Source organism: Cinclus cinclus, chromosome 9 (genome assembly GCF_963662255.1).
Source record: "Cinclus cinclus chromosome 9, bCinCin1.1, whole genome shotgun sequence".
In the NCBI taxonomy this organism is placed as follows: domain Eukaryota; kingdom Metazoa; phylum Chordata; class Aves; order Passeriformes; family Cinclidae; genus Cinclus; species Cinclus cinclus.
The window spans coordinates 4705823-4718120 of record NC_085054.1 but is presented as its reverse complement, the minus strand read 5'-3'; the positions used below and the strand labels follow the sequence as shown (position 1 = coordinate 4718120).

Sequence of the window (12298 nt, the reverse complement as noted above, 5' to 3'; positions counted from 1 at the left end):
CTGGAAAGGAGTGGATTTGCTTGACCCTCATTTACCATCTACACAGGAATGAGCCTTTCTTTAACAGATCCATTGTTTTCTCATCTCGTACATTCTGAAATACTGTGCAGCTAATAAATAGCTAACACTGAATAGTCAGAGGCTTTCTCTAATCCTTGCTAACATATCTCCTTATTAACCCACCTCTTCCTCCTCTCTTCACTTAGCCCCTGCTGGCTCAGCTGGCACTTCTCCCCTTCCTGCTACCTCTGCTCCTGCCCCCACTCCTGCTCCTCCTGCCCCTTCCTCCGCTGCCCCAGATGCTGCTGCTGCTGCAGGAGCTCAGCCCCTTGCTGATGGCTTCACCTCTCCAACTCCCCCTGCTGTTTCTTCCACACCCTCTGCAGGTGAGTGTCTGCTCCAGCTGCTGGCAGATGAAGCCAGATGTGATCATGATCCAAGGCTTTGCAAAGTTACTTCAGCAGCAGCGATTCATAATTTAAAAAAAAGTTTAATTATAGCTAGAAATATCTGCTAATATCTAACTACAAGGTCATGGTTACAGTAAACAATTCAAGGTGTGCTGATTTTTTTAACAGCAGTAATTGAATTTTCATAATTTTATTTTTACATTTACATAATTTACTAAATCACGATTTTATTTCTTTTTGGATACTGAGAACCTCATAGATAATTATGTTTGGCAGGAACCATCATTGATAGTTCTGGGTCTTATTACTCTCTTTCATAAGTGAGATTTTAAAAAGTGCATCTAGAAATATATAATTTATGTATCTGGTTTCTTCAGTGCTGTGAAATGATAAGTCTCCCTTTAACGAACTGATGAAAAGACCAGGGGTTTTGTGTCCAGTATTAGGTAAAATACAAATTTTTATTATGCAGACTGTTATTAAAGCAGTTTGTTTTCATGTGTGGTACTTAGGGTGTAAGTTGCAACTTCCTTTTTTTGTGCTACACTTTTCATTTTCTCATGTGCTGAAGTTGCAGTGTGTAGCACTTACTGACCATAACACTGTCCTGTATCACCTTTTGATGAGGAGATTGCAGTGTGAAGAGCTCCTTCAGACAGCCAAATTCCTGTGTAGCTACCTGCATGCTTTGCTACTTTACATTATGGTGGAGGCTGCTTACAAGGGTGGGAGTTAATTTGTGTGTTTATTAGTGTTCATCTCTTAGTAAAAACTGCACCAGGTTCCAGAAGCATTCTTGAAATTGCATGTAGTTTAAAGGGCTGTGGCTCATCCAAAATTAGGAGATATTTACACTAGAATCCATACTGTGACCAGAAGTTTCTAAAGTGTGATGAATTTTGGTCTCAGAAGATGATCCCGATGTCTAAACTACTTTCATGAAAGTGTGCTGTGGCATGTGGGGCCTCAAACAGTTTTCCATTTTTGAGGCACTGTCAGTATCCCAGTTCTTAAGCCATGTTGGTTCTATATTTTTAACAAGTCAAAATCAAGCAAAGATTAATATTTTAAGGACTGTAAATTCTCATTCACAATTTCATATGAGAAATTTCATGTTAGTTGCTATTTTTAACATCTTTTGTTCCCCTGCTTTATTAGTGAGATTTGCTTATATGGCTTCTCTAAAAGTATTAGAGGAGACTGGATAGGTCACCACTTACGAAGTCATAGCTTTTTGGTCCTTAAAAAACCTCTTAGCCCTCTCTCCTCCCTTCCCTCCAATCATCACAAATTTCCTTAAGTACATTTAGTAACAGAGAGAGGGAGACACACACATTGGAAAGACGCATCAGGAAAAATGGGCCTTTGTAGAATGGATTCTTTCTTATCTGTAAGAAGTGCATGTTTATAATATGGTACGCTACATTATTGGTACAAAGCAGAGGGAATGTGACATAGTTCATGCCTTTGCTCTTACAAGCAAGTAACAGAGCAAGCAACTTGCATTTTTATTTACTGACCTAGTATGAAGTTGTGCCAAGCAAAAAAAAAATAATAAAGAACAATGCAGGCTTTAAAAAAATTGTACATTCTTTAGTTCTGTTTCTGTATTTACTTCTCTTCTCAACCACAGTGGCCATCCCTTGACCATCCCTTCTTCCCTTGTTTTCTTGCAAACTCTCAAATTTGCTTCTAGGACAAATGGTGGAGACAGAATAGTTTGTGGGGTGTAATAACACATACGGGAATAATAAATCCAGTTTACTGTAATAGACAGTATAAAATCCAGAGAATTTTATGTGAGCACAGAAGATACCTTGCTTCATTTATTGCTTGCTGGGATTCATGATCAATGACTTGAATACAGGAAGTAATGAAAATACAGAGCAAGTTTTTGAGGAGTTGTTTTAATTGACAGCTCCCTTGAAGAGGGTCTTTTAGTTTAACTTTATTCCATCCTTCTAGCAGTTTCTAGCATTCTCTTCTCCCCAGATGATTCTCTGCATGTCTTCTAAATGGCACTAAGATAGGTAGTACTGTGTTTGTCAGTTACAGAAGGTAACAGCTTTGAATTCTGGAAATGGCTTGCAGTTATTTTTTACATGTATATTCCTTAATTGCAGAACTGTGATGTATTGGGGAGTTCTTTGCAGGCTTAGAAATAACTGAATTCGCAAGAAGTTACTGTAATACATTATTTAAAACAGATAACCAGATATTATTTTCTTTAATTTTGAAGATTCATAGCTTAAACACCTTTGCATTCTCCTGCTGACTTTTGTAAGCAGTGCTGAGTGCAGGCAGTTGGGAGAGTTGTTTCGCATTGCTCTTGAAACATTTGGTGTCCTGCCAGTCTGGCAGCTGAAGTGGCCGACTCTTTCCCTAGGATGCAGACTGTCTTAAAATAAAGAGCCAGAAACCTTTCCAAAGCTCTGAAATCGAATGCAGGTAGAGGGAAGGCAGGCGTCGTTCTCCTCTGTGCTAAGGCATTCCGTGTGTGCCCCAGGTCACCCGGTGCAGTTCTACAGCATGAACAGGCCTGCGGCTCGGCACACGCCGCCGACCATCGGGGGCTCTCTGCCCTATCGGCGGCCTCCTTCCATCACATCGCAGACGAGCCTGCAGAACCAGATCAACGGGGGCCCCTTCTACAGCCAGAACCCAGGTAAGGAGGCTCGGCCGCTCCGCCGAACTCGGCCGCGGTGAACTCGGCGACCTTCAGCTCTCTGGAGTTTTATGTTCCGTCTCCGTTGCAGACCTTGCACTTTCTGTATGTTGCTGGTAGCTGTGCCAAAGCTGCAGTGCAAGTGCAGAGTGTTCAGCTTCCGTTATGGCAAGGATCTTAAAAAAATGCCGGCTTTGTTGCCAGATAACTTATGTTTGATGTCACAGTCCCTATCAGACAAGCTTTAGTCCTTGACTCGGCGTGTGGCATGGTGCTGCTTTGGTGTGGGATGGGTATTCAGTTTTGTACCAGATCACCGATTCTTCATTAATCAGTCTTTATCTTGTGTGCATTTTCCTTCTGGGCAAAGTACGGCTCAGGCAGCTGTATTTGTCACAGAGGGACAAGCACTAGACCCCTCCGAGACACCAGTGGTGTTTGGGTGTGAGGGAGCTCTGTCATCTGCTAAGAAGCCTACAAGTGATTTTATTTGATGGGTGACCTGCCTTACAAAGCAAGAGGAGACCTTACCGGGGAGCGAGTGTCTTATATGTCAGCATAACATAGTAGCCTTTTACCTAAGGAGTCCTCCTTCCTGTGCTTCTGATGGGACAGAGGAGGGTTTTGTACCAGAGTAGGGGAGAGTTTCTCTTTTGAAAAAGCTACAGAAAGATGCAGAAAGGCTAATGGTTTCTTGTCAGGAAATGCCCTAATACCAGCAAGATTAAGTGGAGTGTTGACTTGCAATTACTACAGTATCTTGGGGTTTTGTGGTGGGATTTGAAGGGGGGGGTGTGTGTTTGTGTGTTGCTTGGTTGGTTTTTTTTGTTTTTTCTTTTTTGGTTGGTGTTTGATTTGTTTTTTTTTAAATTGAGCACTGAACTTGGAATTAGGTCAAATGCTGCAATCTGCATTTAAGAGATTTGATCATTTTGGCTGTTACTGTTTGTGAGCTACCCTGCAGGGTGGGTTGTATTCTGAGCTTGAAATGGAAATGAAAGGTCCTGCTGGGCACAGGGAAGTGGAGGAGGCTGTAGTGCTAAATTGGAGCCCAGTTGCCTGAAATAGGTCATATTTTCTAAGCACATTATGTGCATATTGAAGGCTGAAGGGGGGAATAGGCAAGAAGGAAAGGGTAATAGCAACAAAAGAAACCTTTCAGGACTACAATAATGCAATTTTTGCAATAAAGACGATTTTCAATATATCCAGAAAGTTTTTGATGACCGCCGTGCATTTTTTGCTTTAGCAAAGGGATAATTCTCTGCAAGCTGCCATTGCATTGTTAATAGGTTATCATAGAAGATGCCAAATAGACTTAAAATAAATTGCATAACCACAGTTTCAGTCTGTGCATCCAAAAAGAAGGTAATGATTATGGTGATCAGTCATTTGAACTGTAAATCACAAATAAAATGCTTCAGTTATACTGGCATATCTGAAACAATATAAATAAGGAGTTGTAGTAAAGAGACTTTTTTGGATATACGAGCAGAATACAGAATTTCTTAGCTTTGCAGTTACACTAAACCAAGGTTTTTTTGGAGTTCACCTTGAAAGGAGAGGATGTTCAGGCATGTATAATTGATGAAAGCCCTAAAAACAGAGGCCCTCATGTGTCTGGGAGAAGCAGGTTTAGCAGTGATGGGACAGAGGCCACAATTTTTTCTCAGTATTCCTGAAGAGAGGCAGAAAACAAGAGGGGAGAGACCTTACAAGAGGCAGAGGAGGGTGCCAGCTGTGGCTTTATTGTTGTTTGTAGGTTATTTGGCAATAACACAGTACTGTTATTTCCATTGCCATTTTTTAAAATGGTGGCATAGTCATGTTTGTTTATTCACTCAACAGGAGAATGAAGGGTACTTGCATTGCCTTGTTCTGTTAAATGCCACTTTAGATAATACAATTTTTCTGCTTCATGATGAGACCTTTTTTAACAACTGAAGAGGAAATATTAAGAAATGGAGACTAAGTGAGCTCAGCATGTCTGTCCCACAGCCACTCTTGCCAGCCAAGCCACCTAACAAACTGCTTTAACCTTGCAACTTTGGATATCATTATCTAAGCAATGCAGAGCTCAGCACAGGCTAAAAACTGTGTGGGAGAATCAGGGCAAGTATTGTGGTGCTTGCACCCCACCATTTGTACAGCTAAATTCTTACCAGTCTGAAGCAGCCTCGTGGAAGATGCTCTTGAGCATTTTTGAATTAATTTACAGCAACTATGTATTAAATCTATCAGTGATCAGTATGGAAGGAAGATGGGAGAGAACATTTAAAATTGTTTATACAGCAGAGGTAAAGTTCTTCTGATGCATTTAATAAAATAATTAGTAATAAAATATTTATTGTATTGCCTCATAAAGGTCAAAACTAGAGTCACTATATAGCATATAGAGACAATATTTTGATAATCACAGTGCAAAGACTCAGGGGTTAAGATAGACAAGGAATGATGTCAGCTAGTGTTAGCATCACCATTGTGATTAAACTACACAACCCAAACTGAACCTGGGAATATTTTTTATTTGTTTGGTGTGCTTGTCCAGAGTGATCTATTTTTTTATTTATTAACAAGGAAAAGCCTTGTTATTTCTTTCAAAGAAATATGTATAGCTCATGAACAAAATACACTGAAGAGACCAAGGAAACTGGAGGTACTCTCCTATGATAGGTATGGATTGTATGAATCCATATGATGTTGAACAGAGGAATCATTTTGAAGTGAAACACTTTTACAGCATATATAATTGAAAAAGCAGGGACAAGGATGCTGAATTGATAAATATTACTGTTTTTCAGTAGGACTTTAAATTCGAGTTCCCTTTTTCTGCTTGGAAAATATGCATGACCAAGTCTTTTCACAGCAATCATGGTTACACTTGAAGAAATAAATACTCTTGAGGTCATGTCATTTGAGTCAAAGAAATTGTTATCAGAAATGTATTTCATTTTTTTCTCAAGAGATATCAATTAAATGGTGAGATAATGGAACTTATTTTATATGGAGGTACAAGATATTTTTGCAACAAAAAGGATGGTTGCTGTTTTTTCTTTTATGGTGTGTGGTTCTGACAGTAATGTGAATGTAAATACAGAAGAAATTCAAAGCACTTAAGGTAGTTGTTACTGGAATGAGCAAACAGAAGAAATCTTGAGATACAAGTTGTAAATGCTGTGGAACTCTTTTCTCTTGCTATTATAATGTGAATTAATTCTGAAAAATGCTGTGTCATACCTGTCAGATTTCTTACTACCTCTGGAATTAGCCTGAAATTTATTTCGTTCTGTCTGGTAGCTAAATAAATATACTGGTACATGAGGTATAGACTTTTTTTCCCCTTAATTCCTTTTGACATGGTTCAGTGTTTTTTGTATGCCACATACTAACAAGAAATTTATTATTTATGCTTTTCCGAAGGTGTGCTGTCTGAAAAATCATCTTGCAATTTGACTAAATAATTTTGCTGCATTATTCAAAGGGATACTAAACTCACATAAAACTAGTTAGCTGATTTTTTTAACTAGATAACTGAAACTCACATTAGAGGCTTAAAGCACAGTTCAGTGTTACAGCATTTGCAACCGGCTGAGAGCATCTTCTTTAACTAGGAATTCACAAATATTGTACAAAGGCAGCTCTTCTTATTGTACAAAGAGAGCTCTTCTGATACCAGTGAAAGGGCTGTTCAGAGTTCAGGGCAGTGAAGTCAGGTGGGGAGGAAACCAGGCAGCACATCTGGAATAGGCCCTGTGGTTTGGCAGCAGCACAGTGTGCTCTGCTCTGTAAATCAGATCAGAAGTGTTGCATCTTTCAGATCTGCACAGTTCTCAAAAGGCATCTTTTTCTGTTTTGTCTAAAATAGCTGCCTCGTTCAGTGAGGTTTTTTTGGCCTACATCTTGGAAAAAAAAAGAGGAATATCCATTTTCATTACTAGGGATTCATGGATGCTTTTAGTCACCTCTGTAAATATCAATTAGATTTGGAAGGGAGAGAATTATAGGCAGAGAGTCCTTTTGATATGTATTTGTTAGTTAGGTCTGTTCATAGAGTGCTATAATCTGTAGTAAGAAACTTCATCTTAAGGGAATCTCATAGTCAAATCAGAAGAATACTTCATCATGAATTCTTAATGTTATGAAAAAGAGCTGGGTTGGAAAGTTTAAAAATAGAGAAATATTCTTGAAGAAAGGATCAGGAATATGCTTAAACCAGCTGAGCCATTTTTCTTTAAATGTCAGTCTTTTTATCTCGGCTTCTTGGCAGCCTGCTGCACTGTCTGAGTGGTGATAATGTCTACTTTCCTGTTTGCTGCTTTGTTGTGTTTCTAACTGGTTTCCTCTCTTTTTAATTTCTGTGGCAGCATCCCTTGCTCCTCCTCCCCCCTCCATCCTACAGGTAACTCCACAGTTACCACTAATGGGATTTGTGGCCAGAGTTCAAGAAAACAGTAAGTTTGCTGCTTCCTTGTGCTGTTTTATTACTGGATGTGGCTTTTGGATTGAGTTGATGAAAGATTTGTCTGTATATAGCCAAAATTCTGCATTCTCTACAAGTTTGTCTGAAATTGTGAAGGGTGGGAAAAAGAAATAACCATATTGTGGAGGTACCTGGTCCTTCCTACTCTGGATTTTCCTGTCTCTAGTGTATTTTCACAAGTTATAACTGTTGGTCCCACTGCAGTTAACTGCAATAGAGAATATTACTTGAAGCAGCTACCGTGGTTGTGGGGACATTTTCATGGTTGTACTGGTAGTTATTTTCAGTTTCAGATACTCCTCCCCCACCACCGCCCGTGGACGAGGCAGTGTTTGATGAGTCTCCACCTCCACCCCCACCTCCAGAGGATTATGAGGAGGAGGAAGCAGCCGTGGTGGAGTACAGCGATCCCTATGCTGAGGAGGACCCTCCTTGGGCACCGAGGACATACTTAGAAAAGGGTAGGTTTGGAGCTGCAGGAGACAGCAGGGCTGTATTTGTAACAACTTCTTGTACGCGCTCCTGCCATCCTGCCTTTGGACATGGAGTCTGCATCGACCCCTTCATACCAGTATTTGGTATTACAGCATTTTAGTCAGTAGCAAAAAAGGAAGAAGAGGCCCTGATGTGCGTTTATAATATCTCATACCAATGCGAGGTGGGGGGGGGGGGGGTGTGCACGTGCCTTAAAAAACAACTTTCTATTTGAGGAAATAATGATATTTGAATGATAGTTTTGTTCTGCTTTCCTGTGGGATTTCGTGAGCTTGGGAACTAAAATAGATTATATAGGTGCATATACACACAGATCTGTTCCATCTGCCATGGGACAGCAAAACTGTAAAGGGGAGTCTTTAAAGATAAACTTAAAAAGAATAAGACAAAGTATATAAATAAGATAAAGTCAGGCTTTTAGTCAGAAAATGTTTTCTGTGGCAAGCAAAGGTGTAAGAAGCCAAACATTGTCTTACTGATTTAGAGACCCATGCAAAAACATAATTTTGATCTGTATTTTTAAAACTAGATGACCAAAACATCTAAAGGGTTGGGCTGTTTTTAGAAACACTCTTAAAAAGAATAGAAAATACAGTTGCTTTCAGTATATTTAGAACTATTAAATAGTAGTTTTAGGATAGCAGAAAAAACTGAGGTATTGTCGTAGGTGTGCATTCTGTTGTAGTTATGTGAATAGCTCTACTCAGCTGATGTCTTGAATCTGACTGCCTTGCTGGAGCCGGGAGAGGAGTTCTTGGCTGTGAAGCTTTTGTAGCTAGCTTTGAAGCTTTAAAATTAATGAGAAACCTTTTACTAAAAGAGGACTTTAATAGTCAAAGAATATGTTACTTACACTGCTGGGAATTATAATGCTTTATTCAGCAAACTTTGGCAACTTCTTAAATTCCTATAAATAGTATTCCATGCCACATGATTCGAAGTGGACAAAACAGATGAAGCTAAGTAGCTCTTCCAACACATTTACCCTCAATAAATAGAATTCCCAATTCTTAGGATTTGTACTTTTGATATGACCATTCTCCTACTTAGGTTCATATGAGAGCACTTCTATAGGATTAGGGTAGATGACCTTTGCAGTAGAAGCTGGGACACCAAAGAGGTGTCAGATACAGAGGTTTGCTGTATATTGGAATGGGATTCAATGAGACCCCGTTGTGTAGAGGGTCAAGCAGTGTGGGAGGTACCTTTAACATTAAGATATGCTCTAGCCTGCAGCTGAGGGTGGAAGTGAACAGCAGATCCATTTGGAACAGATGGAGAAAATGTTAAGTAGGATATAATTGCTGGAGATGCTGAACTTGAGGACACTGCCATGTGACTGTAATAGCAACAGCCAACCTGCAGTGTCTAGAGATGTGCACTGCAGTTTTCCATTGAGCTCTCTGTCTGGATATGTGGCAGGAAAAGATAAGAAAATGACCTGGCTCTGCAAATCAGATAAATGGAAACAGGTATCCAGAAGGAAAAATTGCACTTACACCACTTAGAGAAGGTGTGTGTTCACAGATTCCAGTTGGATAATCAGCCTAGCCTGCATTTGTGGTCAGTTAGATATAACAGAGTTCAGCCAAACTCTGTGTAATTGTTGAAGAGCCAAAGACCATTGATTGGAAGAATATCAACCTAAATGAGTAATTCTGTTTTTCATAACTGCATTGAAACAGATTCAGACAGAAACTAGAAGAGGCCCTGGCTCAGGCTGACAGGGAAGGATGCCACCTCCTGAGTCAGTATTGCTGCTTCCTGTCTCATCTGGAGCCTTTCTTGCAATACTGGCCTGGACTCCTCATAACTCGGGGCATGTGACAAGCTCACAGCTTGAACTGGTGGGACTACAGACAGAAGGATTAAACAGCCTTTTAGAGAGAGAACTGTTGCCAGTACACACATAACATGCTGGAGGAAGCAGTGGTGATGTAAAAACAAACCAGGCTTCAGGTAAATTTTATGAGGCTTAACAAGAAGCAAATTTTCTTCACAAACTTTAGAGCTTCCTTCTTGAGATCATGAAATAATGAATCCATTCAGTATCCAAAGGGACTAAAGTACATGCAAAAGTTAGAAAGAAAGGAATTGGAAGTTACCATGATCCTTGGCTGATGATGATTATCATTGTCATCAGGAGAATAAAGAAAAATAGCACAGTGACTCTAGAAAGAAATTTCAGAGCCCTTAGAAAAAGATTTTGAAGGACTTAAATGGCATGTATCACGTGTTCATACATTTATTTTTGAAGCTAAAAATATCTTTGTTTCTCCATTGATGCTTTATTCGCTTAGAATTTTATGTCTAAAACTGTACAGAATAAGTTAACTAACAACTGTTGGCACAATGGTAGAGCTAACAACATGTGTTTTTAAAACATGCTCTGGTCACATGATAAAAAAAAAAAAATCTGTACATACTCTGATTTTCCACTGGGATTCATCGGTATATTTTATAATCTCTTCTGGATCCAGATTTCCCTGGTGTTGGTTTGTGTTGATTCCTTTGCTCCCTCAAAAGGAAATGACCTCTTTTGAAAATAATGATAAGCTTACTAGGACTCTTGGACAGTGGATTTATGAACACATGCTCTTAATTTTTAATCCTTGCTTTAGTTTAGAGTATCCTTCCATCTATCCCCAGTTCAAGATTTCAGGATCCCTGTCCAACACTATTTTTCCCTTTGTGGCAGCACTGCATGTTTCATTGCCAAGTGCTCAAAGCAGTGATTGATGGTATTTGTAAAAGTACTCAGAGTCTGGCATAACTAACTTTCTCTATGAAACACATGATAGCACTGAGATTGGAAAAAATGTATCAATTTGATGTCTATTTTCTGTCATTTCAGGACTGTTCTGTTTAATATTTCCAAGTGCTTTGTCCAGTTTTTTTGCCTTTCCTAACAGCTTTTGTGCCATCAGTAAAATATTCTACAGCTGTGAGAAAAATGTCCTGATACAGTGTGTGTACATTTCCACCTTTCTTCTTCATGGCTCCTAACAGGGATTTACCTACCTTGGTGCTGTGTGCCCTGGGAATGGCTTCTGGATATTGGGAGGCACATGCACCTTTAGAGATTTAAATGTGGATGGAAGTCTGGGACATCAGCCTTGGCTCATTCATACTGTGGCCTGGAGAGAGCTCCTGCTGCAGTCCCTCTTCCATGTTTTCCTGCTCTTAGCTGTGCTGAGATCCAGTTTAGCACACGTAGGAATAGTTCTGAGTGGTCATAGCCATGGGGATTTGCAAACACCTCATTGTATCATTCCATGCTTAAAGTTTATCATGCAGTTAGACACTTCCTCTGGTGGGTCTGGAAATAGTAAGAAAAGAAGAGTTAATGGAGTCCTGGCTCATGTTCCTCAAAGCATGAGCTTGTACAAAAGGGGGTGGAAGAAACTCAGCAGGTCATTCTGCACACAAACAGGTGAGGCAGTGCCTGGATGAGGGAGGGTGATTGGATTTTCCTCCTCCTCCCCCAACTCTCCTGATGTCACATTCTCTTCTATTCTCTCCTAGTGGTGGCAATCTATGACTACACCAAGGACAAGGAAGATGAGCTCTCATTTCAGGAAGGTGCCATCATTTACGTCATCAAGAAAAATGATGATGGCTGGTATGAGGGGGTCATGAACGGAGTGACAGGGCTGTTCCCGGGGAACTATGTGGAGTCGATCATGCATTACTCAGAGTGAAGACAGAGGACAGGACACTGCATCTCCTGCTGCAGGAGCTGTCAGGGCTTCCCAGATCTCCACCAGCCTCTGCGGCCCCATCCAGTATAACTGAATGAAGGATAATTGTAACAACCACTCTTTTGGCTTTGGTTTGTTGTTTTTTTTTTGTTTGTTTTTTTTGTTGGTTTTTTTTTTTTTTTTCCTTTTCCCCCTCATGATAAGACAATAGTGATTTGAGTTGTTTGAACAAATGGCTCTTCAGCTGCCAGCAGAGGCTGTCCTGAGCTATCTGACTTTGAATTAAGCTGACCCATTCAGGTGTAACAGACTTGTTGATTAGCTCATACTTCACTCGAATACTGACTTCTGACAGGTCTTGGGATCTGTCTCAGGAATCCTGTGTGCCCTCACGGTACTACCGATGGAAGCAGTTCCTGGCACTGGGGATGTCCTGAATGCTTGTGGTGAAGGTTACTGGCCATTGGACATCCCTTCTGTTTCTACACTACACTCCTGTGCAGCTGGAAGAACAGTCATGTGCTAGCAAACACTGGGATTTCTACAC

At 40.2% G+C, this 12298-nt stretch overlaps 1 protein-coding gene across 50 annotated transcripts in view; it reads left to right on the top strand.

Moving 5' to 3' along the window:
- The window catches only part of ABI2 (abl interactor 2), a 59738-nt gene extending 47870 nt beyond the window's left edge, over positions 1 to 11868 (top strand). For 12 of the 50 annotated variants that reach the window (XM_062498695.1, XM_062498698.1, XM_062498682.1 and 9 more), the window contains 4 exons: positions 207 to 386; positions 2917 to 3075; positions 7843 to 8016; positions 11576 to 11868. In XM_062498695.1, coding sequence (XP_062354679.1) covers positions 207 to 386; positions 2917 to 3075; positions 7843 to 8016; positions 11576 to 11751 — 689 coding nt within the window. In that variant the 3' untranslated portion in view covers positions 11752 to 11868. Of the gene's footprint in view, positions 1 to 206; positions 387 to 2907; positions 3076 to 3743; positions 3765 to 7439; positions 7527 to 7842; positions 8017 to 11575 lie in introns of all 50 variants that reach the window. The other 38 variants (XM_062498690.1, XM_062498663.1, XM_062498658.1 and 35 more) reach the window with 11 other exon arrangements.
- Positions 11869 to 12298: the final 430 nt, after the last annotated feature.